This window comes from Carassius gibelio, chromosome A3 (assembly GCF_023724105.1).
Source record: "Carassius gibelio isolate Cgi1373 ecotype wild population from Czech Republic chromosome A3, carGib1.2-hapl.c, whole genome shotgun sequence".
Lineage (NCBI taxonomy): Eukaryota > Metazoa > Chordata > Actinopteri > Cypriniformes > Cyprinidae > Carassius > Carassius gibelio.
Genome location: NC_068373.1, coordinates 9176046 through 9201738, shown reverse-complemented (window position 1 = coordinate 9201738; position 25693 = coordinate 9176046). Strand labels below are relative to the sequence as shown.

Sequence of the window (25693 nt, the reverse complement as noted above, 5' to 3'; positions counted from 1 at the left end):
AACAATTTCTCAAACAATATGCCAAAAGTGGGACATGTTGTCACAATGTAAACCTGTCATTATGAAACAACAGCCTATTATAGACTGACACAAATGCATACAATTTGTTGTATGTGACTATTAAAATATAAAAGGTAATATAAATGTCAAACCATTGTTTTGGACCATTAAGATAACATTTAAAATCTGACATTTATATATAAAATTTTTGTCTTGACAACACCGTTTGAGTTTTACGCTAAAATCTATTTTTTTATTTTATTCATATCTGACTTTTGTATTCTTAATGTGAGCTTGGTTTTGAGTTCACTTGTTTAACGTGTTTAACTGCTGTAACAATTATATGATAACATTGGCGTTTTAGTGTAGAGAATAAATTTAACGGTTTTCCCTTTTATAATTGAAACCACCTCTATATATTTATGGAATTTAACTTTTCTCTTAAAACATTATAGTTTGATTACTATTTCATTAATATCAACTTTTATTTTCATATAAATAAGGTTTTGTTGAAATTCCGCGCCAATCAAAGAAGCCAGTTCCGATCCCAGCACTTTGCTTTGTGTTTTTCCCGCCAGTACTCCACTTTGGTTCCACCTTTTTCGTGACGTGGCTCGTCATGCTGCCCTGTGGACCAATAAGCGGGACGGAAAAGTCAGTGAGGGCGGGGTCTGAACTCGGCGCGAGGCAGGTTTTGCCGCGAAAGCCAGTGCGCGTGTTGCAGCGGGGATTTCACTGTTTTCTCTGACCTACAGAGAGTTATATATTTAAATTTAACATTCACAGCACTTATTTAAGTAACACTTTAGTTATCGTTTATTGCTAGGAATCTGAATATTAACAGCATGTCGGGATTTGATGATCCAGGAGTTTATTATAGTGACAGTTTCGGAGGAGGTGAAGGCATCGGTGATGAGGGGGTCGTGAAACGCAGCCAGATCAAAAAAAAGTTTCGAGAGTTTTTGAGACAATTCAGAGTCGGCACCGATCGGACTGGGTTCACCTACAAATACAGGTAACGTGCTGCGACATCAGAGGTGTTTTCATGCGTTCTGGTGGTTCTGTCTTCAGTTTTGAACAACTTGTACCTATAGTTGGTCTATTAATCGTTGGCCATCATTTAGTTATGTAACTTATTTTAGAAAATAATTATTTTTTATATTAGCCCGTGTTAAAGTTGTTGCAGATTAACCTTTAACTTGTGTCCGGTTCGTGAACGCATTGTTCTTTTGAGTGATTCAGTTGAATCGATTCATTGCATGTTGGGTTTTTATCACGTATTTGCTGGGGTAACGTTAATGTTACATTGCACTAAAGATGATATGTGCAAATATTAAACCACAAAAATAATTCTGAAAGCAAATTAGTGACGGCACTATCTAAGCCGGGAATCGTTTTCGAGTCGATTCAATTCAAATGTTCAAAAGAACCGATTCACTCTTAAACATCCATTTCCCATAATACAGTGAACAGTGTACTTTTATTAAACCGAGTTTGTCATCTTCATCTGTTTATGTTGTTGAAGTTCTTTAGGACACTGTTGATTGTGTTTTTGGTTTTCAGAGATGAACTCAAGAGGCACTATACTTTGGGAGAGTACTGGATTGAGGTGGAGATGGAGGATCTGGCCAGTTTTGATGAAGATCTGTCAGACTGTCTGTACAAACTGCCCACTGAGAACCTGCCTCTGGTAAGCACAGACTTACAAAAAAAACTTTTCAAATGAAATCTGAAATTGAGTTGGTTTTGTTTACAGCATACAATTTAAAGTAATTACCTAATTTATTATCAAGTTTATATGACCTTCCTAGATGCTGTATTGTTTATGAAATGCTAAGTGGCTTCGAACATCAGCTGTTTATGATATTTGGCTGTGTTTTGATTGACAGCTGGAGGAGGCGGCGCAGGAAGTGGCTGATGAGGTCACACGTCCGCGGCCAATAGGAGAAGAGAGTGTACAGGACATCCAGGTCATGCTGAAGAGCGACGCCCACCCGGCCTCCATCCGTAACTTGAAAGTAAGGAAATAAACTTTCAACAAGACCATTCGAAATAAAAACTGATGCATATTTGTTTATTCTACTGCTAACTTGAAGTGTGCCTTGGAGCGCCACGTTTATACTTCTACATTAAGATTTTAAGTGTTTTTCTCTCATCTTTTGCAGTCGGAGCAGGTGTCCCGTCTCGTGAAGATCCCTGGTATAATCATATCTGCTACGGCTGTGAGGGCCAAAGCCACCAGAGTGTGTCTTCAGTGCCGTGGCTGCAGAGCGGTTATCAGTAACATCCCTCTGCCACCGGGACTGCAGGGTTACGCTCTGCCCCGCAAGTGCAACACGTTAGTATATTGCAAAATATTTGATTTCTGTTTAGAAATAATGTAGCACTAACTGTTTATATGCTGACCGTGAACGTAAACACAACCACATCTGTCTTGATACAGAGAATGAGCACGTGTAAAATGTTTTAATTTGTTTTGTCGCACAGTGAGCAGGCGGGACGTGTCAAGTGCCCCATGGATCCGTATTTCATTATTCCGGACAGATGCGTGTGTGTGGATTTCCAAACTCTGCGTCTGCAGGAAGCTCCTGATGCTGTTCCACACGGAGAGATGCCACGACACATGCAGCTGTACTGCGACAGGTACAAGCTGTCTCTTGATGCAATTAACTTTTTTTTTTTTTACTAAATTTCCTTGGTTTACTCTCTTCGTGTTGTTCCAAACTAGTATGTTTCTCTTCTGTGGAGTGCAAAGCATGTGATTTTAAAGAATATTAGTAAACCAGATGGTTTCAGTTCCTGTTGACCTCCATTGTAAGGTCAAACAAACTAGTGGAAGTCAATGGGAACCGAAACTGTTGTGTTCCGCAGGAAGAAAAATGCATACAGTTTGGAAAGACATGAGGGTAAGTGAGTAAATGAGGTTTAATTTTTAGGTAAAATATTCTTTGAAGAGCTTTATGAACTTCAAGATGCATATTTTAGCTCTGAACCTGAATGAGGCATTTATATAGCACTTGACTCATTCAGTTACTCACTCATTAAGACGGGGGTTATTTTCTGCCATAGTGGAGGTTTAAGTTTCATATTTTTAGAACATTTAATTTAAAGCAGCCGTAATCTAGTAAATGCATTTATGAACTGCACTGAACCGAAAATGTACCTAAAAGTGCCTTTTTTTGCTAGTAGTTTTATTATATTGATTCTAAACTAAGAATCAGATTCAAATCAAACAGTGACCTCAATAAGCATATCAAATCATGAGATTTCAAGCCCCCCTTTTTTTAACCACTCTACCCAGGTACTTATGTGACCGTGTAGTCCCAGGCAACAGAGTCACCATCATGGGCATCTACTCCATCAAGAAGGTGGCGCAGGCCAAGGGCAAAGGTCGTGATAAGGGAGCAGGTGTGGGCATCCGAGCGGCGTACCTGCGTGTCGTGGGCATTGAAGTGGATACTGAAGGAGCAGGTGAGCATGTGCTGAAACACCTGTGTTTTGGTTGAAAACGGCATCTCTCTTCATATCTCTCACGTCCTTCTGACTGTCTTCCAGGCCGTGGAGCCTCGGGGTCTGTTTCTCCTCAGGAGGAAGAGGAGTTGAGGGCTCTGGCTTCCTCTCCCTCCGTCTACGACTCGCTCGCCCGCTCTCTGGCCCCGTCCATCTACGGCAGCGACGACCTGAAGAAAGCCATCGCGTGCCTTCTGTTCGGGGGCTCCAGGAAGAGGTGAGGAATCACACAAACTGCCTCCTCTTCCCAGCTTATGTCTGTTTGCCATGTTTCTGATCCGCGTGAAACCGTTTTTGTTAGGTTGCCTGATGGTTTGACACGCAGAGGGGATATTAACTTGTTGATGCTGGGAGATCCAGGCACAGCCAAGTCTCAGCTGCTGAAGTTTGTGGAGAGATGCTCTCCCATTGGGGTAAGACTTGTGACTGAAATACACCGTCATGTCATTCGTATGAGTTTAATGCGAAGGGAGATGTTTTTCCTGCTTTCAGTATGTTATAGATCACAACTTTTATATTTTATTTGTAACTTTATAATGATAAATTGTGTATGTGAATGTGCATAAATCAGTCTTCACTTGCATGGATGTTTCCTATAATGGAGTGAATGTGGTCTGTCTCTGTTAGGTCTACACGTCTGGGAAGGGCAGCAGTGCCGCTGGTTTGACCGCCTCAGTGCTGCGAGACCCGCACACTCGTGGTTTCGTCATGGAGGGTGGTGCCATGGTGCTGGCTGATGGAGGAGTGGTCTGCATCGATGAGTTTGACAAGGTTGGACTTTGAACATTCATGCACTCTTCAGAAAGCTTTTTCCTTCATGCTAAACTGTTGCGTTCGTCTTTTTAAAAGATGAGAGAGGATGACCGAGTCGCCATCCATGAGGCCATGGAGCAGCAGACCATTTCTATTGCAAAGGTACCAGGCCTTTTTACTCGATTGCATTGACCAATCCACTATTTCACTGATCCATGTCTTTGAGTAACGCTTGTGTGTTCACCTCAAGGCTGGCATCACCACCACCCTGAACTCCCGCTGCTCTGTGTTAGCCGCTGCCAACTCTGTGTTCGGCCGCTGGGATGATACAAAAGGAGAGGACAACATAGACTTCATGCCCACTATCCTGTCTCGATTTGACATGATCTTCATCATCAAAGACCATCATGACCAACAGAGAGACATGGTGGGTGAACAAAACCACCTCTGCTCACAGATCTCACTGAAGCGTTAGATTTTATATGAACTAATGCACAACCCCATGTGTGTGTTTCTCAAGACTTTGGCCCGGCACGTGATGAACGTTCACCTGAGCGCTCAGACGCAGATGGAGGGTGTCGAGGGAGAGATTTCTCTGGCCACGCTGAAGAAATACATCGCCTACTGCAGAACGTGAGTCTGAATCATTAAGTCTTTAAACGCCGCCTGAAATCGCATTCCTTCGTGTGTGTCTATCAAAATAACAATGCATTAACTCACGCAGGAAATGTGGCCCGCGTCTGTCTGCGGCGGCCGCGGAGAAACTGAAGAACAGATACGTGGTGATGAGGAGCGGAGCGAAGGAACACGAGAGAGAGACCGACAGACGAGTGTCCATCCCCATCACTGTCAGGTAAACACTCCCTTCAGTGTTAGGACACCTTTTGTTCCTAGATGTATGTTTCTACATCCTGGATGTAGTTATTTACAGTATATACTTCTTGATGTGGTCCTGCAGGCAGCTTGAGGCCGTGGTGCGCATCGCAGAGTCTCTGGCGAAGATGAAGCTGCAGCCCATCGCCGGAGAGGAAGAGGTGGACGAGGCTCTGAGACTCTTCCAGGTGTCCACGCTGGACGCAGCTATGTCCGGCAGTCTCTCTGGTGAGTGTGTCAGGACGGGAATGAACTGCAATGTCACGGTCTAGCTGCTATAAACGTAGCTGGAGAGTCTGATGTAGCAGAGCTGTACGATTGCAGGTGTTGAAGGATTCACCACTCAGGAGGATCAGGAGCTGATCTCTCGCATCGAGAAACAGCTGAAGAGACGCTTCGCCATCGGCTCCCAGGTGTCCGAGCACAGCATCATACAGGACTTCACCAAACAGGTCAGTTAACAGCTTCTCGAATCACTATTATAGTTCATAAGTCGTGTGTATATAAAATGTATTTCTCTCTCTCGTCTGAACAGAAATATCCAGAGCACGCCATTCACAAAGTCCTTCATCTGATGATGAGGAGGGGTGAAGTGCAGCACCGCATGCAGAGGAAGGTTCTCTACAGGGTCAAGTAGACGACGACCGCTGGGCGTCTGAAGACCGATGTGCAGAAATAAGCCACCGCAGAAATGATGTCGAGTTCAGATTTATTGTACATAGTTGTTTGGACACTTTATTGCTGGAGAAATGTCCTGTTTGTCATTCCTAATGTTTGCTGAGTTGTCTTCATCTTGCTCGAAGCTTGATATGATTCAAGTGTTACCCTCATGACGATATGCTTTACTGTCTATGTGGTTTCTCTCAGTGGAAAGAGTTCATTAAAAATATAATTTGATTTGTCAGTTCCGTGTCGAAGTAAAATTATGTTTTGTATGGAAACAAAGCATTTAAGAAAATTTATATTTTGCATCTCTTGGCAACAAAAGACAGTGTTGAATTAAAAAATAGCTTTATTACATTTCACAGAAATACATAGAAAGCATTTACAAATGTACATGAGCATTTTAAAAATGTGCACATTTTTAGAGGTTTTTTTTTTTTTTTTTTTTTATGTGATACTCTTTTCTAAAACTATTTGATGTCATTGATTTATTCCTGGGTGGATGTTTTATAATATCCATGTTTGTTCAAGATCAGCCTGTAGATTTTAGATGTTACAAAAAATAGTAAGGATTAAAAAATGATATAAATTAAAATGCATAAACTCCCATTGCAACCGTTGCCATCGTGATTCCCACAGCTAATGCCAACTGAAGCGCTGGAGAGCTGGAGAATGTTTTTGACAGAGTTTTGGATGTGGCGTCATTTCCTTTCTCACCTAAACAAACAGGAAAAATAGTATCTTATACAGGTACTGTTTTTAAAGAATTGAACAACTCGTATTTCTTGAAACTCACTTGAAGCTTCCTCTGTGATGCTCAGCAATTTCTGAAGATCATCAAAAACCTGTTGAAAATGGCAAATGCATCGCATTAACCTTTTAAAGTCTCACTTCTTTAATTTCAGCATTTATCTTGTTCTTTATAGATCTCAAAAGTTTTGGCCAGGTGAGATTTTAAATGTTTTTGACCAGTCAAGTTCACCATGACTGCATTTATCTGAGCAAAAAATACAGATAAAACTGTCAAATTGTTTTCTAAATGAATATACTCTAAAACAATTTATTCCTGTGAAACAAAGCTGATATTCAATCCTTCAGAAGTCGTTCTAATATAATAATTTGATGCTCAAGAAACATGTATTATTATAAACCGATAACTGATACCAATACATTTATTTTTTTTCAAGATTCTTTGATAAACAGAAGATTCAAAGAAAAGCACATTTGATCAAACTAATGCATCTTTGCTCAATAACAGCATTAATTTCCACACACAGGTGTAAGGTGTCACTGCTCACCTCGATGTTGAGCTCAAAAGCTGTGGTGGCCTCGTCCAGGACGTCCCGTCTCTGCTGCTCCGTGAGCTCGATGCTGTTCATTCTGCTCCTGTACAGCTGCTTGAATCTGTTGGGGCTCGTCACGCCAGGGAACGAGAAGAACGAAACCCCCCTGTTCCCACTCAGCCCCAAGGACTTCTGGGTAATTTTTCCCAGCACTTGTCCTCCTGACAGATCACCAAGATAGCGCGTGTATGCATGTGCCACCAGAAGACCCGGGCTGCTCTTGCCAATCTAAAGGGGAACCGGGAGCACAGAGTTAGAATGAGAATCGCTGGAATCTAAATGCAGTTTCTCTTCCTAAAAGAGATGGTTCCCAGACTCGCCTCTCTCAGTCTCTGGGTGTATCTGTGTGTGGCGGCCGGCACGGTGATCCTCGTCCTCCAGTGGGGTCCGAAGAAGTGCTCCAGGTCCCGCTCCAGAGCCTCCAGTCTGGCCAGCTCCTGAGGGAAGTAGACGGGCTGAACCGCGGGATGAGCGGCGTTCCTGTCCAGCTCCTCCTCCAGCGCTCGGTAGATCTCATACAGAGAACACAGCAGCAGCTGGAAACATGTTCAATACAGCTTTCAGTACTCAAAAGATTACAGTGGCTGTACTTCAGACGTCTTCAGGGATAGCTCACCCCCCAAAATGAAAAAAAATGGTCATAATTTACTCAGCCTTAAGTTGCTCCCAATCTGTATGACTTTCGGAATACAATGGAAGTCAATGGCTACCGTAAACTGTTTGGTTACCAGCATTCTTCAAAATAACTTATTATGTGTTCAACAGAAGAATCTCAAATAAATAAATAATATTCAGCAATTGTGCAAAATATGTTTTCCCCTCAATAAGTTATAGGAAATAAAATGCTGAATACTCAAATAAATAATCAGTTATCAGCTCTTAGATGAGGTATGAGGTACTTGGATATGTGCTGAATGGTAATTTTATAGTATTTATGTAGGACTGTAAGGTATTTGCATACAATGTTTGTACCATGGTACATTTAAATAATTTAAAACCACAGTACTGCCATGTGCTTTTACTGTCATGATCATTTTTGGTACTTTTTGTTAGTTCATGTTCTCCTGTTATTGCTTGATCTATAATACTGTATTTTTTTCCCCGTAGTTTTACCTTGTACTGTGTTTGTGTGATCAGTCCTTTCTGGTAGTTGAGCATCAGTTGTGTGTTCTCAGCTCGAACGTGAACGTCTTTGGTGGCTGCTTTTATCAGCTCGGACAGATCACTGAGAAGGAAACACCACACAATCCATCACAAGTAGTTCACTGAATAGATAAGCTTCTTAATACTTGAGCTTTTGTCCATCATGGACTCAACTCGTATTTTTGATATGATTCACTTCAGGCTTGAAATGCATTTATAATCACTATGAATACGATAAATAGTATTTTACCTGCCAGTGGCTTCTCTTGGTTTGCTTGTCATGGAATCCATCCCTAAAACAACAGATGTTTGTTATCATCAGATATCATCTTTATGCCCTGTAGCAGATCTTAATAAAGTTTTGTCATGTTCCTACTTGTGCTGAAGATGTCCTGCTGTGGGTTGATGCTCCTGTCCTGTCTTCACTGCGCTTCCCTGACCGCTTCACTTCACTTTTATACCTTCTCCTTCCCATCTGAGTCACTGGATTCAGTGTGAAAGGAAGTGAAAATGTTGAGTTAGTACCACATGCTTACACTAACCATGACTAGACGTTTTCTCGATTTAGAAATCTCAGCAGTTTCTCATGACGGAGCAACGTGTGTCACATGAGGTCAAACAAACCCTCAGTACTGTGGCTATAGCGTAACAAGTTGTCTGAATCGGTTTGTTTATAGGGTTAAAGTGTTTATTTAATCTAGTCTTAAACATATTTCATCTTAAAAAGATACAAATGTTTCTGTTTATTATTATTATTATTATTATGCATTACACATTAACCATACATAAAAGGCAGAAGATGTAGAACCTCTACAGGATAAAAAAAAAAATTATCACACCAACAAAATAAATGAATAAAATAAGATAATCATCACACACACACACACACACACACACACATATATATATATATATATACTAAAAACTTAAAACTATACTAAACTATAGTTTAGTCTATATATAAAAACCTACACTATTTAAGGAATACTTCAATTCCTTGGATCAAAAATGAAGGTTCTTATCTAAATAAATGTGTTCAAGTATATGTTTATGAATTCTGATCTTTAAATGAACTTCTTTTATTTTATTGGGAATGCAGTAGCCAACTTGTTGGGTAACAACCGGGCTTCTTTCCAGTCTAATAATTCAACTAGAGATGGTCAAAGATCAAGTTTGTAAATGTTTCCATGTTGTGAGTGTTTGAGTATGAACTATGATTTCATGACTGTGCTGTTTCAGTACTGGTGTTGCTAAACATGACACAGCAGACTGTGACGCATTACCAGAGCCACTGGAGGCCAAACAAAGCACCACGGCGGGACGCAGGCAAAGAGACCCCTATTATTTTCTCTCTTTTATAGTCTAACTATTTTAATAAGTCTACAAACAATATCCATGAGGGGATCTGCATGCATCACAGAGAAATTATGTGAAAAAGAAAAAGAACTTGAATATATGTTGGATTATTAGCAGAAATCATACCATATGTGTCGTATACTCACAAGGACATTATGCTTGAAAATAATACTTCATGTCTTCGAATTCATTAATTATTTGTAGTGCACCAGCCACCCAATATTTTTTGTGCTTTTGGTACTTTTAATATAATAAAAATGTTCAGCTTTTAAATTCTTGCAATTTTATAGTGAAATATAAACAATATGTTTTACGATAATGTACATTTCACGCTGTGTATTGTGTACGCCTCAGTTTAAGCAGCATGTTAATCAATCATCTTTTCATTACAATGAAACAATCGTTTCTCTAAATTCTTAAAACCTCTTTACGTCACATTGTGGGAAGATTTGCATAATGCCGCCCAAATGTTCACGCAAAGAAAAAAGGCGTAACTCATTCTCGCTGTAGTATTGTTGCTGCCGCTGCTGCCATGTTGTGGAGTCGCTGTGTGTTTTGTTGTGAAAGTGAAACTACTTGTTTGGACTTCCAAAAAACGTCCAGTTTCAGAACAGTTCAATCCAAATATTCAGATGTGTGCAATGCATTTTACAGAGAACGAGGACTGTTTCCTGTGCGAGTAGCCTACATAACCTAAAATGCCATATCCGTTTCTATAAAGTGGGGCAGTTCCAACATTGCAAGGACAGTCTGGCGCTTGCTTCTCACTCACAGTCTGTATTTACATTTACATATTTAAAGAATTTCCCATTGATTGTTAAAAAGTGAGTTTTGAGCAGTGTAGAGTAACGCTTGTTGTTTGTCATTTCTCTGATCACAAATGCAGACATGGTTTTATGTTTCTGTATACACAGTGCAACCCGTATAAAGACAGTTTAATTCATTATAATCAGTAATTATGTCCCCACTGGATGTAAGAAATGCCTTGTTTGTAATGGGTTTTGTTAGTTTTCGAGACACCTGGCATCACGGTTTACAGGCCTATCATTTCCGTCACACGCTTGAGGCCATTCAGCCAATCACAACGCACTGGATAACTGGCCAATCAGAGCACACCTCGCTTTTATCAGAAAGGCTGTCTGCTCTGTCTGGATGGTCCTTTCAGATCATGGTCTTCTGGTCATGGTCATGAAAAACAACATAGAGGAGTTAGTTTTTGCAGCTGTTCTTGCAGGACTTCATCATTTATTATGTGCCTCTGTGTCTTTTTTCTTCTGAATCCTGTTTCCTTCTGTCCCTCACCAGTAGTACACCACCCCTCTTCTGCCATCAAGGGTTATTTAAGAAAGCAGGGCATTGTGGGAAACAGCCACCTGTGGAAACATGTCCATGAGGCAGATAATCAGGGAGACACTTCAGTATCTGAATACCTGAATGAACTTTGACCTTATTAATCGTACCAAAGACCTGCTAAAATCCTGCTCATCTACCTCCAAATCTCAATCTACTTACATTTCCAAACATCCCACATCCATCATCCTGAGACAACGATCACACATACAGTTAAGATAAATAATGATTATTGCCTTGCCATAGTTTTTATAGACCAAAGTATAGATACATATACTGTTTTATGGTGTTGCAATACAATGCATAACATTTTTTTAAAATATAATTCTTGGTTTGACATGCATGTACATCACATCTCAATAATAAATTACAGAAAAGTGTTTCTGGTTATATTTTTTGTAGCATAAAACACCATTGTAGTCATTTACTAAATGAACAATGTTTTATTATAAAAAAAAAAAAAAACGAAATATTGTTAGTTAAACAATACGACATGAATGGATAGAAGTATATGTGTATGTGTGCATATATGTATATTTTTAATTATTCATTGCTGTTTTATTCATATGCTGTTATATTTCTCGATTATTTTATTTCTCAGTGCACTTTCTGCAATAATTCAAGCTCAGTATTGCAAATCAGAAAATTAAATAAACTTCAAACATTTGTTCTTAAAGAAAACAACAACAACAAAAAAATCCGTCAGTTTAGTTTATGTGTAATGCTGTCAAGATAAGAATGTTCTAAGTACCCGGTTTTAATCCAGAGTAGGACATTTTATTTTTTTTTAACTGTGATTTGTTAAATTATTTGAATGTACTTTACTTTTACATTTTGCGGCTCTTGTGTAAGTATACTGAGGGCCCACGTTGAATGTGCAAATCATAACTAACAGAAATGCAAAAAATCTTCAATAAATTCAAAACCCTAATCTTTTTCATAACATAATAAAATAAGCCAGAAATCACTTTTTTTAATTTAAAAAAATAAATAAATACGTAGGTCAACGTTTTGACGATACGTTCTCTGATTGGAAGATGACTTTAACAACATCGATGTTGATTGGCTGCCTTTATCACGATGACTTCAGACTAAGCAATGCAGACGTGTTTTACTGAAAACACCCGCAAAACATTGAAACAGCGGCGCCATTTTGGCTCAAATAGGCTCAGTGCTTGTCAGAACCATAGACAGTAAAAGAAACACGGTCAGAACACGGAACGGTTTGTATTCAATATCACAAAATTGAATTAGAAATGAAATTTACGCATAAGCAAATTAAAACTTAGCTCGAAATGCAGTTTTGAAAAATACTGCTAGTGTAAAAATGCCGCGTTAGGTTTGTGCAACAGATACAGTATTTTCATCCTGGCGGTTCTGACACTTACATGCTGACATTAGTGCAGCATACGCCTTGTTAGTATGGACGTGTCCTGCCCACTGGTTTCCGCCGCCTCGGATGGCGACCGGTCCAGTTCGGAGGGAGAGTACACGGTAGCGAACGGACCCGCTGTGAGAGACGGCGAGAACCGGGAGGAGGAGGCGCCTGAGGCTGCAGGTGCGGTCGGGTTCAGTATCTCGCGCCTGGACACGCTGAGCGCGCGCAGACTCAACCGGACACGAGCGTGCGCGGACACCGAGCTCCGGTACCTGCACCTGCTGTGGCAGCCCGGTGAGCTGCTGCAGGCGGGACGGAGCTCACCGGGCAAGATCACATCGAGCAGGGTGAGGCGGCTGGGAAGAGCCCGGAGGAACATGGGGCCCATGGGAAAAGACCTGTATGGTGTGTGCATGAACAGACATGGCATACATTAATTCAAAATAACACTTCTATTGTAATTAATTCTAATCTCGATGCATTGCCAACGATAAGATACATAAAATATACAGATGCAGTACGATGCAATGAAAAATATGATGCTATGCAATTCAGTATGGTGCACATAGTTGCATATATATATATATATATATATATATATATATATATATATATATATATATATATATATATATATATAAACCAATCAATGCCTTGTTTTCTCCTCTAAGCTGTGAAGAGGCTCAGAGAAGCTGCCAACTCCAATGATATTGACACGGGTGAGAATAATCAGCATGACAAAAGTAGTCACTCTTGGTGCTAAGATTTGAAATTAAAGTCGGTCCACTTTTTTCCTTTCTAGTTCGTAGATTGCTGGAAGAGGACACCGATCCTTGTGCTGCTGATGACAAGGGCAGGACAGCCTTACACTTCTCCTCCTGCAATGGCAACGAGAGTATCGGTAAGCATTTAAGGAGAACTTCACTTCCAGAATAAACTATCACACCCATGTCATCAAAGATGTTCATGTCTTTCTTTCTCCAGTCGCAAAGAAATTAAGATTTTGGAGGACAACATTCCAGGATTTTTCACCATATAATGGACTTCAAATCATATTGATTCTTTTGAACCTGCACTAAAACTGCAATTTGGACCATCAGTCTTTTGGCCACCATTGAAGTCCATTAGATGGAGAAAAAATATTTTCCTCTGAAGACAGAAAGTCATGAACATCTTTAATGACATGATGGGAGTGAGCGGATTATCAGGACATTTTTATTCTGGAAGTTAACTAATCCTTAAACTTTTCATAGTGGCATGAAAATGAATGTCATTGGTGTCAAATTGCATTGCATAACAAAATATCAAACCGAGTGGCATATATTTTCAAGTAACATAGTGTTAACACGAGTTTTTATTTTTCATCAGAGTAGTTTTGGAGAAAGGATGCTCTGCAGTGAATGGGTGCCGTCAGAATGAGAGTCCAAACAGCTGATAAAAACTTCACAGTGATCCACATGACTCTAATCCATCAGTTCCCGTCAGCTGTTTGGACTCTCATTCTGACGGCACCCATTCACTGCATAGGATCCATTGATGAGCTAGCGATGTAATACCCAATATCTCCAAATCTGTTCTGATTAAAAAACAGACTCATCTACTTTGAGGTGGCCTGAGGTAAGTACATTTTCAGTAAATGTTTCATAATTCATTTCCATTTGAGCTGTTCCTTTAAGTATGGCTTAATTATCCAAATACTTTTTGAGGCCACTGTTTTCCACTATATTTAAACTCTTTCTACTTTCTCTTTTCATCTCCTCTTTTAACGATGTAGTTCAGTTGCTGCTGAGTTATGGTGCTGACCCAAACCAGAGAGACAGCCTTGGAAATACACCACTGCATCTGGGTAAGGATGTGCAGAAGCAGATTACTTTATTCACGTAATAATTAAAATAATTCTGTATGATTAAATCTATGGTCAAAGCTTATGGTGAGTTAAATTGTCTTTTACAGCTGCCTGCACCAACCATGTGCCTGTCATCACAACCTTACTCCGGGGAGGTGCGATTGATTATGCATCTAAATCTTACTCATCTGAGGTTTTTCTGCTATTTCGTAACGATTCTAAACGTCCCCTCAGGTGCCCGTGTTGATGCTCTGGACCGTGCTGGAAGGACTCCTCTTCATCTGGCCCGTTCAAAGCTCAACATCTTACAAGAGGGAGACTCACGTAGCCTAGAAACCCTCAGAGGAGAGGTCACACAGGTGATTAACAGATGACTGAGAGACGTCATGCACATGCGACCTTCATGCTTCTTGTTAATATTTCTACTATGAAGATTGCCTGGGGTAAAAGCATCTCCCAAATGCATGATGTAATGACCTCCAGGTAAACGTAATGATTCCTAATTTTGTGCTGTAGTGCCAGAATGATGTCTGAATATGTCTGTAGATTATTCAGATGCTGCGGGAATATCTGAATGTGATGGGACAGAGCGAAGAGAGGGAGAAACTGGAGCACATCTCAAACCAGCTGCAGAACACATGCACCAGAGAACAGGTAACAGCCGCTGAGTTCACCTACTCTTTCCCTTCAATATTTTTAAATAAAGAGCACTGTTCAGTTCCAAGAGCTATATTTCAGGGAAACAACTGAAATCTTTCATATTTAGTATGTAAACTCTTTTATAGAGATGCATTGGTTATTAAACTCTGGCCTTTTTGGATAAGCCAGTAATTATTAAAATAATCAATGTACATTTATTTATTTTTTTATTAAAAATGAAATGCATTACAGCTTGTATGCTACAAGTCAGCGAATAGTAATGTTTTATGTTTAAGGCTCTGTAGTTTTTATTGTGGGGGCAAAATATGATGGGAAACGTACAAATGCAAAGTCCTCAAGCCTGATGTATCATATCTAACGTACACATTTTAACATGATTTTGGGATAATCAGGTAAACCTGAGTTGATTTACTCCAGTTCTTCTTTAAGATATTGTTTAATGGGAAACCACTAAAGGGGGTGTTTAAAATGAAACTGAAAGATTCTTGTTTAACAAAAGTATAAATTATAAATCAGATTGTAGTGCAAAGTAGATTGTAGATTAGGTTTTTCAGCTAGGTCCGTGTTGATGATTTAGAGGCCTTAGAACGTTGTGTATCAAATACAATACAGTACAGTAGGCTTTATATTGTTAATTCTACAATACTGTACGTTTGATTTCACGGTAGTTTTGGGACATTGTAATTTTTTTCATATGATCCACAGGTGGACGAGGTGACCGATTTACTGGCCAGCTTCACGTCTCTCAGTATTCAGATGCAGAATACAGGAGACAGGTAGAGAGATGGATGGAAGAAAAGACATGGAGGATGAGACAACTGTGGGTTTTATAGAAACTATTTATATACAGTTTATATATTAATGACATGCCAACATATACAGCACAACTGTGTAATTATGGTCATTTAAATCCAACTTTACCTGAGAAAATTCGAAATTGCCTTCATTTTATTTTTGTTCCTGAAACAATTCTCATTCGTTTCTGTTATGCCTTTTTTGTAGCCTGTTATGTCGCTGTTTACTGTATATTAATTTTTGTTAAGTGACTGAAAGAGCCAAATAAATGACATAATGCCAAGAGTGTATGTGGACTCTGTTTTTTGAAACAACTATGTAGTAACTTTAACACTAAAGTATAAGCTGTGCATATGCAAATCGCTTTTATTCTCCTTTTAAATGTGAGCAAAAATGGGTGCTTGCTTTCATTGCTTTGATACACTCTCTGCTCTCAAAGTCCCTCCTCCTCATCTCTGGCTGCTTTTGTTGTTGACTCCTATCAAAGATGGCGTCGCGCGCCAACTAAACCCACATCCAACCCGAGGTAATATCTCACTGATTATTGCACAACACTTCTAATATCTTCACATAAATCGCATGCATTCCGTGCCATTATTGCAGTACTGTAGAAATCCGTTAAAATTGCATGGTGGGAAGGCACCGTTAACCGAGTTGTAACCCGATACCGGCCTAAGTGCGCCGCAGCCGCGGGACCGAGCGCGCGGGACGATCCGGCAGAGACTCGCGACACGTCCGCAGCTGCTCGAATCCTCTTGAGCTGAAACAGGGAAGCGCTGGATCCTGATGAAGAGAGGGGAAGGGGGTGTGTGAGTGTGCATTTCTTCGAAAGTAGGCGGGAAAAGTGCAATAATGCATGTTGAGGCTGATCTTCTCGATCGTGCAAATGTCAATGGCAGCTTGACTAAAGTTGGCTGTTGGAAAGCTAGCAAGCTGATGTGTGGTGCTGATTCTGATCTGTCACTAATGAGTGTGTGTGTGTGTGCTTTCTGTAGCACATCTTCAGAGTTGTTCAACACTTCTGCACGCAGCGTTATTGCAATTAGAAGAAGCTTTTATTAGAATTTTAAGGTGTGGCTATTTAGTTTGGTTTTTGTGATGAGATTTGTTTTCTTCGTTGTTTTTCCTGTATTAGTGATTATTTATTTGGTTGTATGTCTTTAATGTCAAGCATCTGATTATATGGTTCTGAAGAAAACTGTTGTTGCTTTTAGTCCATGATCAAAATGTATTTTTAGCATTTTCGCATATTTCATTATCTTGCAGTGAAAAGGAAATTTTTATAAATTATGATTTTATATATATATATATATATATATATATATATATATAGTGTATATGTTGCTTGTTGGTGTGTCTGTCCAATAAAATGCTATTTTGAATAGTTCAACTGGGTGCCGTCAGAATGAGAGTCCACACAGCTGATAAAAACATCACAATAATCCACTAGTAATTCACACCACTCCAGTCCAACAGTTAATGTCTTGCGAAGCAAAAAGCTGCATGTAAAAAAAAAAAAAAAATCCTTTTGACTTTAAACTGGCTATTGTCTAAAATCCTGTATCCATAGTTTCATTTTTTCCAGTGAAAAAGTTGTCTCGTCTGAATCAGGAGAGAAATATGCACAGATCAAGCAGTGTTTAAAAGCAAAAACACACCGAAACAGATCTAACCAAATATGTTGGTGGATGTTGATGTGTGAGGACAACAGTGGATGGACTTATTGGATTATGCACTCATATATTAGACAGAATCTGCAGTTTAACGTTAAAATGCCTTTATGCAGGATTTTTTCATACATGCACTTTTCACTTGACTGGACTGGACGGTTTGGACTCTTATTCTGACGGCACCCATTCACTGCAGAGGATCCAATGGTGAACAAGTGATGCTAAATTTCTCAAATTTGTTCCCATGAAGAAAAAAACCCATCTACACTGAATACATTTAACATATTTGTAATTTTTGTTGTGTAATATTCATTGCTTAAAAAAGTAGCATGGATAACTAGTAAATACAGAAGTGCAATCACACATTATCAGTTATCTAAGCAGGAAAGGTCATTGTAACTAGAAAGTTTTGAATGAAGTTTTTTTTGGCTGAACTTTATGAATTAAATCTGTTCTTGTGCACTAGAATCACAACACTGACCGGGACTGACCATGGCTTTTGAGGAGATCAAGAAGAAACGAATGATGGGTAATAATTATCATTATACTGTCAGATATGTCCCTTGTCCGAACCTACTCTGAAACATGGTTCTCCTTGTAGATATGTCAGCGATGGAAGGAGAGGTCGGTCTTGTTGCGGGTCGCAGCCAAAGAGAGAAGAGGCGCTCGTATAAAGATCTGTTGAGAGAGGAAGAAGAAATCGCAGCGCAGGTGCGCAAAACCTCCAAGAAACCCCTCAAGGTAACAGCAGGGAGTTAGGGTAACATCTAACATCAAGTTGCATCATTTCAACAAGTGGTTGACAGGAATTATTGTCATCCATTGATTTGTCAGTATACACATATGTGCCATAACTGTGTTGTGCCAGAAATAATTACCACAGAGTCTGTTTGTAAACTCAAATGGCATTAATAAACGCGCAACTTGATGTTTTGTTACCCAGGAAGATATGACTTCTGGTCTGAGAAGGATTTGGACCTGTGTTTTCCCCTGTCAGGCCACTTGTCATTGACTCTTGTTTAGGGATGCTGCGATCAGTTCCTGTGAATCAGCTGGAAGTCTTCTCCTGTAAGACTTTAGCATTACTTTAAAGTCATCACCAGTGTGATAAGTGTTGAGGAACGATGAGATATGTATACTCCTTCTCAGTTTTCTTTAAGCGTAAGAACAATATCAATGTGGGATCCAAAGTGGAATACGCTTCAGACGTCTTTATTAAAGGACTCCAGATTAAAGAGCATTAACAGTAGTCTGTGAAAAGCCTGGTCAGAGCATCCCTACTCTTCCCATTGTTTGTGCAGTCGTAGTAGTAGATCAGTAACCGTATGTGGATTGTTTCCTCACTTACATTACCTTTGCGGTGCGTATTTCACCATGCACTGTTGTCTTTTTAGGATTCTGAGCTTTTCCTATTAGGAGGAGACTCTCACAAGAAGAAAAAGAAACACTTGAGTGATGACCACTATGACAGAGGTGAGGTGGTTTGTCTCTTTAGCTCAGTTAAAAGTGTTTCAAAACTTCTCCTTAGGATGTAACTTTCTAAGGGAGCTTTAAAAATGAAATCAATCCTCTAAAGTTACACAGACGTTATTGAAACGTTCTTTTATGGACTCATTTAACAGCCTCTCATGCGTACCATGCACCTGCACCTGCTGTTTATTTCAGTAGAGTTTAAAAGCAGACAACTGCATGTTTATTATCTTGGCACGGAAAAAAGATACACACAAAATAGTATTTTTTATATGACTTTTATATTTTTGTTGCTATATTATTCTATCTATATATTTTTGTATGTTTAGCACGACTGTTATATAATATAAAATATTATTTCTTAAATTTAAATATTTAAAAAAGGCACCTTCACTGAATCAAATAGGTGACCCTGGACCACATAATGGTACATTTTTCAAAAAAGAGATTTATACATCATCTGTAAGCAGAATAAATAAATTATGATAGGTTGTTATGATATGACAATATTTGGCCGAGATGCAACTATTTGAAATCTGGAATCTGGAAAAATCTAAATATTGAGAAAATCACCTTTAAAGTTGTCCAAATGAATTTTTAGCAATGCATATTACTAATCAAAAATTATGTTTTAATAAATTTACAGAAGGAAATTCACTAAATATATTCATGGAACATGATCTTTACTTAATATCCTAATGATTTTTGGCATAAAAGATAAATCGATCATTTTGACCCATACAGTGTGTTTTTGGCTATTGCTACAAATATACCCCAGCGACTCAAGACTGGTTTTGTGCTCCAGGGTCACATATGATTTGGGATTTTAAATCACTTCTAATCTCTCCCCACAGATCATCAGAGCTCTGGTCAGACGCCCCACAAGAAGAAGCGCAAGTCTTCAGATCGCTCGCCTTCGCTCTCCTCCTCGTCCTCCTCTCATCCGTCCCACTCCACAGACACCGCTATGGGCCTCCTGGAGGCCATCACCTCCCCGCTGACCACGGGCTCCGAGCCCACCCTTCACCTCCACAAAAAACCCTCCTACCCTCCCCACACCTCCTCACACTCCTCCAAAGACCGCAAACATGACGGCAGCTCCAAGAGCAGTCACTCCTACTCACACTCTCGTCCGCCCGGCTCATCGTCGTCTAAAAAACATTCCTCCTCCTCGAAGTCTCTGCTGTTCCACGGAGGAGCTGGGAAAGGAGAGCCGCTGACGCTCTGTGAAGCTGAAGGCCTCAAGATGAAGCTCGTCCTTTCCTCAAAAGAGAAGAACGAAAGTGTAGGGGGGAACGAGGGATTCTCCTTCCCGACACATTCTTCTTCCTCTTCGGGTGTCGTAGGCCATCATCCGTCCTCCAGCTCGAAGAAAGGAGGGATAAAGAAGGAGAAAGACAAAGATAAAATGATGCCGAAGCCACCAAAGAAAAAGCAGCACAGCCGAGAGCCGTTGCCTGAAGTGGGGAAAGAGGTGGAGGTGGTGGGTGAGTAAGAACTCGATATATCTATATCTCTATGATTAAAGATTGACCTGTATTTCACTTTTTGATTTAGTCAGTTCTTTAAAAGCAGGTCTGCTGAAAATATTTCAAGAAAAGCACCACACAACTGTATTCACATGCAATGAAGTTGAGAAAAGAATCCTGAAAAAAAAGCATCAAGGTTTCCAGAAAAAAATTAAGCAGCACAACTGTTTTCAACATTGGTAATAATCAGAAACGTTTGTTGAGCAGAAAAATCAGCATATCAGAATGATTTCTGAAGGATCATGTGACACTGAAGACTGGAGTCATGATGCTGAAAATACTGCGTTTCATAAAGAAATTAATAAAATTTTAAAATCTATTCAAATAGAAAGCAGTTATTTCAAATTGTAATAATATTTCACAATATTACTGTTTTTACTGTATTTTTGATCATATAAAGGCAGCCTTGGTGAGCACAAGAGACTTATAAAAAACACAAAAAATATGCTTTTTGATTAATTTGGAACATTAACAGCTCTGCAGAAATATAATACCATCAATATCAACAAAAATAATAAGTAATAAATTGACTAAAAAAAGTAAAAAAAATATATATATATTTTACTGTTTTTATTTTGTATTCTAATGATTTTTTTTTGTCCAAAATCGGTAATAAAACCTAAATGAAAGTAAAAATCAAATAATTAGTTTTTGAGAAAAATCTACGCTAATCCAAATCTTATTTTTGTTTAACTGGAACAAATATGATCTGTTTCAGTCGTAAAAAAAAAAAAACTCTTAAAAATAAAAAATAAATCCCTCAGACACTAACCACTAATGTTCAAAATGCTCTGATTTTGTCTGCACTGAATTTGTATCGATTTTCTGCATAAATGAGAAGATCGTGCTGTTGATTGAGATCCTCATCTAAGCCCTGACGTGAATTGATAGCAGTATTAAATGTGTGTGTTTGTGTTCATCAGGTCATTACGGCGGCTCTTACGCAGGCAGCTCGTCTTCAGCAGGAGAACTAGAGGCCGGCGAGCTGGTGATTGACGACTCCTACACACATCTCTCGAAAAAGAAGAAAAAGAGCAAGAAGAGCAAAAAGAAAAAAGATAAAGAGCGAGACCGAGACCGAGACCGAGAGAAAGGATCCAGAGAGAAGAAACACAGCAAAGGAGGAAGTGGAGGGAAGAAAAGCTGTCCAGGTGAGGAGTATTTCACTTTCTTTAAAGCTACTACTTATTATTTGGTATTGTCATTTTGTCATTGTTACATGAAATCGAGTTCAACTCTATTTAAATTTCATTTTCTCTGCAAAACAGGTGATCAGTCTAGAAGCCACGCCCACTCTCACAGCTCCTCCAATCACAGCTCTTCTGGTGGGATGTTCGTGATGGCTCCACCCACCTCATCCCATCCCCATCAAAGCATTGAACTGGTGGGCGAGAAGAAGAAAAAGAAGGAGGAAAAGGACAGAGACAAGCATGACAAGGACAAGGTAAATTAAATCACTTCCCTCCACCAGTGGAAATGCCTTGAGGTTTTAATCATTAATTAATGTTCTGTACATCCTGTCAGCCAAAGAAGAAGAACACGACGGCCTATCAGGTGTTCTGTAAGGAGTACAGGGTCAATATCAACGCGGAGCAGCCCGGATTAGGTGAGTGCTGTCGTTGTGTGCACATGTGTCAATCATCTGTGCTGCTTCACGATTGGTTGAAATCAGCTTAATTTTCCGCCTCAGTCTTCGGGGAGCTGAGTAAGAAACTCGCAGAAGTGTGGAATCAGCTGCCTGAAAAAGACAAACTGGTAAGCACTTTTTACCTTTACTTTATAGATTTCAAATAAACTGACTTTATTTTGGGAGAGTTAAAAGGGATACAGAAATATTGCTAATGTTTACTCGCTCTCATGTCGTTCCAAACCTGGATGAATTTCCTTTTTTTCTGCTAAACATAGAAGAAAATGCTTTGAAGAACATTGTTAACCAGACAGTTGCTTGTAGCCATTGACTTCCATATTATTTATTTATTTATTTATTTGAATAAATTATTATTATTTATTATTAACGGCAATTTAATGGCTATTAAATACTAAGCATTTAAATTCTTAATTTAATGCTTATTTTACTGTTATTTTTTACTAAAGTATTTGTTAATCATTTGAATTATGTTTTATATTTTTAACTGAATTTTATATTTCCAGTTTTCATTCGATTATTAAGTAATTTGATGTGCGTTTGCCATTTTTGTAATTTATTTTTAGCTTTATTTTTATTTCAAACTAAAACTTACTAAAATTGTGTCACATTTTTCAAATTTTAAGTTTTCATCTTTATTTAATTTTTTTCTTTTATTTCAGCTTTAAGTTAAAACAAACCAAAAACGTATAGTTTCAGAAGAGGCAATCATGGCAAATAATTAGAAAAATCATGACATAAGTAGCAAGTAAGATGGGTTGTTTCAAGTGCTCGAGCGGTGCTTGTTTTGTCATTTCAGTCAGTTGTGGGACAGTGATGCATTTCCTCTCCTTGTCCTCTTTCTCACACCAAAGGTTTGGAGACAGAAAGCTCAATATCTCCAGCACAAGCAGAATAAAGCTGAAGCTATGACAGTCAAGCGGAAAACTTTAGCAACCTCAGACAGTAAAAGTAAAGGTGAGACCGAAGCTGATCAGTCTACACAAAGTTCAGTCATGAACAGATACTTTTACTCATAATCACATTATTATTGACTTGGCACAGCTGATTGGTTTCTTTTCACACCAGCAGCCAATGCACTTGCTGCTCAACATTCAAACACTTGAAAGTTTCAGTTGCAACACACCTCCTCCTTCCCCAGCTCCACCTGTATAGTTCTTCTAAAGGGTGATTTCATGTATGTTATGTATGGGGGTAATTTTATATAGCAGCAGCAGTTTTTACGACATGCTCACAGCAGCATGTCTCTGGATGTATTGGCAGTAACAAGTTTTGGTACCTGCTTTGCCGCAGCAGCAGCACATTAACATTGTCATTAAGACACATTAACATTGTCATGTACATTACCATACTAAACTCTCCGAGAGTTTTCATGACAGAATTCCAGGTTATCCAAGAAATGTAATTTGTACGCATGCATCAACATTTTTCCTACTTCTCTGTTTATCTCAGGCTCCAGTAAAGCTGTCAGTTTGGGAGCAGGGTTGGCCCCGCTGGGCCGCTCGTCTCTGGGAATGTCTTTGTCTCCGGCGCGGATACCTGATGTGGATCCCATAGATGCAGCAGCTCACCTGCAGCTGCTGGGCGAATCGCTGTCTCTGATTGGACATCGACTTCAGGAGACGGAGGTTTGTGTCGCACAACTGTCCCTTGTAAAGGTCTGTTCACAAAGAAGTCATGTCCATAAACGTCTCTGTTCGTCCTGTAGGGGATGGTGGCAGTGTCTGGCAGTCTTTCAGTGCTTTTAGACTCTATTTTATGTGCTCTTGGTCCATTGACCTGCTTGACAGCACAGGTTCCCCAGCTCAACGGATGTCCACGCAGTATTTTGGTGAGACACACACACTAGAGTTTTTTATTATGAAGTCCTTAAAAATGCAAAGTTTCTATCCAGAACCATAACAAACGTTTCCTATTGCTGTTTAAAAAGAAAGTGTATGATTTCCACTCTTTACCCACTTTTTTTTTTTTGCAGTCGAATACTTTGGACAACATCGCTTACATAATGCCTGGATTATGAATCTCCTGAAAGGCACTTACAACAGACTGGGTTACATTTGGACACATTCCCAGAAGCACCAAACAGAGGACCGGAGTTTCCTTTTTAAACTTTTTCTGATCAGTGGACATTCTTCGCCCTCTGACATCATCGTATTTAAAAGGTCATTTTTTATTGTTGTAAAAAAAAAGATCTTCTATTTTAGAGGACACTTTTAAAGATGTGTTTAGTTTCAATGTTTTAAGATGTGTTTGTGAGAGTGATCTGATTCACATGCTTTCATAATGTTTAAAACATTTGATGTTTTATACATATATGTGCAGTTTCATTTTAGGGCCAAATGTTGTTGTTGTTGTTGTTGTTTTTTCTAATTTAGTGTTGAGTTAATTTATATCAACAGCAGTTTAACTGCACTGTCATAATTTCATGTCTTGCATATTGTATTTTTGTAATGCAAATGTTGTGATAATATTATAATTTTCAAGTTTTAGCACGTTTACAGGGCAAGCATGTAAAATATCATTTTAAAGGTGCAGTAAGTTTTGTTTTTGTCTTTTTACACCTTAGGAAATGTATTCAAATTTCACAGATATTTTTATAATAATGTACACAGGCATGAAGACCCCAACCAAACCAGTGGACAAGGTCCTCCCTGACATAACACTTATTTGGTATTACTTTATCAAATATGCCTTTGAAATCTTTTTTAAATTGAATCAATAATGGAAACATTTTTGCTTGATGCAGTAAAAAACTTACTGCACCAACAATTTAATTTACCTTTAAAGTGAACATTTTAAACAAGTGAATGTTGGTAGTTTTAGAAGATGGGGAAAAAAGTAAAATATATTTGCATTGTTATGTGTATTTTGCATCAACTTATTTTCATTAAATCTCAAAGAACTTAAGTGGGTTTGTTGTTATAAAAGACTTTTATAAAGGGAGTTTTTTCCACATGTGCTGGATATTAAATTTCAAATGTAACTACATTTATGTAGTACATCACATTTAATATGATCATGTTCCATTAAAACATAGTTCCCTCGAAAACGGAAATTCCATCAAAATGAACTCATTCCAAAACTGTATGACTTTTTTTCCTTTTGTGGAACATTAAAGATATTTGGACAAACGTTTCGTTCCAATTGACTGCACTGAAAAAAATATAATGGAAGTCAGTGGGAACCAAAACTGTTTGATTACCAACATTTCTCCAAATATCTTTAATGTTTCACAGAAGAAATAAAGTCATTCAGGTGAGTAAATGATGACAGAATTAAAAAAAATTGTGATTGAACTCTTTAATGCTTGACTTTCTTTTCTTAGTTCTATAAAGACATTCATACATGTGTCTCATAAATGTTAAATGCTGTTATCACATTTAAAAACCATTTCGAACAATCATCTTTTTTCTGTAATTGGTTAAAGAACGCCAAAGAATCAGAACATCAGATTTTGTTAGAACACATTGTATTTATACATATATGTTGCATGTGTTGCTATGATAAAAACAGAGTTATTGTTAGGGGTTTAATGCCTTTTCAAGCCAGAAATTCCTATTGTAGCTTTTCCAAGAAAACTTTGTGTTGCCTCAAGATTAAATTACAACAGCGACAACATAATGTCACAACAGAGACTAAACATTATAAAGATAAGATGAACTGCTGCATTTAGCATATAAATGTATGAAGCATTGGCTGACTGAACCGA

At 38.8% G+C, this 25693-nt stretch overlaps 4 protein-coding genes and 1 long non-coding RNA gene across 9 annotated transcripts; 3 read left to right on the top strand and 2 right to left on the bottom strand.

The window, feature by feature from the left end:
- The first annotated feature begins 662 nt into the window (after positions 1-662).
- Positions 663-6040, top strand: LOC127945122 (DNA replication licensing factor mcm5). The gene is made up of 16 exons (XM_052541705.1): positions 663-1015; positions 1564-1690; positions 1890-2018; positions 2166-2338; positions 2488-2643; positions 3302-3471; positions 3556-3727; positions 3812-3923; positions 4138-4281; positions 4360-4425; positions 4514-4690; positions 4784-4896; positions 4988-5116; positions 5222-5364; positions 5461-5588; positions 5672-6040. The coding sequence occupies exons 1-16, from the start codon at positions 846-848 to the stop codon at positions 5771-5773; spliced, it is 2211 nt and encodes a 736-aa protein (XP_052397665.1). The 5' UTR covers positions 663-845; the 3' UTR covers positions 5774-6040.
- Positions 6041-6130: 90 nt separating this feature from the next.
- Positions 6131-8768, bottom strand: LOC127945303 (heme oxygenase). Its single transcript, XM_052541835.1, has 7 exons — positions 8662-8768; positions 8536-8578; positions 8256-8367; positions 7463-7678; positions 7098-7370; positions 6596-6644; positions 6131-6516 (listed from the first exon to the last, which is right to left on the bottom strand). Exons 2-7 carry the CDS (start codon positions 8574-8576, stop codon positions 6389-6391), a joined length of 819 nt encoding a protein of 272 aa, XP_052397795.1. The 5' UTR covers positions 8577-8578; positions 8662-8768; the 3' UTR covers positions 6131-6388.
- Positions 8769-10850: 2082 nt separating this feature from the next.
- On the bottom strand, positions 10851-12520 carry LOC127945378 (uncharacterized). The gene is made up of 2 exons (XR_008150717.1): positions 12380-12520; positions 10851-11014 (listed from the first exon to the last, which is right to left on the bottom strand). It is a non-coding gene; the product is annotated as an uncharacterized LOC127945378 (long non-coding RNA).
- Positions 12141-15953, top strand: LOC127945287 (ankyrin repeat domain-containing protein 54-like). The gene is made up of 8 exons (XM_052541834.1): positions 12141-12774; positions 13041-13088; positions 13172-13270; positions 14144-14215; positions 14323-14370; positions 14450-14574; positions 14762-14869; positions 15581-15953. The coding sequence occupies exons 1-8, from the start codon at positions 12414-12416 to the stop codon at positions 15653-15655; spliced, it is 936 nt and encodes a 311-aa protein (XP_052397794.1). The 5' UTR covers positions 12141-12413; the 3' UTR covers positions 15656-15953.
- A 140-nt stretch (positions 15954-16093) lies between these two features.
- On the top strand, positions 16094-24891 carry LOC127945153 (HMG box-containing protein 4). 5 transcript variants are annotated; one of them, XM_052541781.1, is made up of 13 exons: positions 16094-16196; positions 17807-17869; positions 17942-18051; positions 18735-18813; positions 19665-20297; positions 21263-21490; positions 21608-21783; positions 21864-21945; positions 22030-22094; positions 22839-22941; positions 23437-23612; positions 23693-23815; positions 23960-24891. In XM_052541781.1, the coding sequence occupies exons 2-13, from the start codon at positions 17833-17835 to the stop codon at positions 24002-24004; spliced, it is 1857 nt and encodes a 618-aa protein (XP_052397741.1). In that variant the 5' UTR covers positions 16094-16196; positions 17807-17832; the 3' UTR covers positions 24005-24891. The 5 variants fall into 5 exon arrangements, with proteins under 5 accessions (XP_052397741.1, XP_052397711.1, XP_052397714.1 ...); XM_052541751.1 differs by having other exon boundaries at positions 17942-18081; XM_052541754.1 differs by lacking the exon at positions 16094-16196 and adding an exon at positions 16237-16475 and having other exon boundaries at positions 17942-18081.
- The last annotated feature ends 802 nt before the right edge of the window (positions 24892-25693 follow it).

Coding starts and splice junctions, on each gene's coding strand:
- LOC127945303 (XM_052541835.1), bottom strand. CDS start 8,576: ATGGATTCCATGACAAGCAAACCAAGAGAAGCCACTGGCAG. Junction 7,679..8,255: donor TCACACAAACACAGTACAAG/GTAAAACTACGG, acceptor ACATGTTTCCAG/CTGCTGCTGTGTTCTCTGTA. Junction 6,517..6,595: donor CATCACAGAGGAAGCTTCAA/GTGAGTTTCAAG, acceptor CTGTTTGTTTAG/GTGAGAAAGGAAATGACGCC.
- LOC127945287 (XM_052541834.1), top strand. CDS start 12,414: ATGGACGTGTCCTGCCCACTGGTTTCCGCCGCCTCGGATGGCGACCGG. Junction 13,089..13,171: donor CTCCAATGATATTGACACGG/GTGAGAATAATC, acceptor TTTCCTTTCTAG/TTCGTAGATTGCTGGAAGAG. Junction 14,371..14,449: donor CACAACCTTACTCCGGGGAG/GTGCGATTGATT, acceptor ACGTCCCCTCAG/GTGCCCGTGTTGATGCTCTG.
- LOC127945122 (XM_052541705.1), top strand. CDS start 846: ATGTCGGGATTTGATGATCCAGGAGTTTATTATAGTGACAGTTTCGGA. Junction 1,016..1,563: donor GGGTTCACCTACAAATACAG/GTAACGTGCTGC, acceptor TTTGGTTTTCAG/AGATGAACTCAAGAGGCACT. Junction 1,691..1,889: donor CCACTGAGAACCTGCCTCTG/GTAAGCACAGAC, acceptor TTTGATTGACAG/CTGGAGGAGGCGGCGCAGGA.
- LOC127945153 (XM_052541751.1), top strand. CDS start 17,833: ATGGCTTTTGAGGAGATCAAGAAGAAACGAATGATGG. Junction 22,942..23,436: donor CTCAGACAGTAAAAGTAAAG/GTGAGACCGAAG, acceptor TGTTTATCTCAG/GCTCCAGTAAAGCTGTCAGT. Junction 23,613..23,692: donor ATCGACTTCAGGAGACGGAG/GTTTGTGTCGCA, acceptor TTCGTCCTGTAG/GGGATGGTGGCAGTGTCTGG.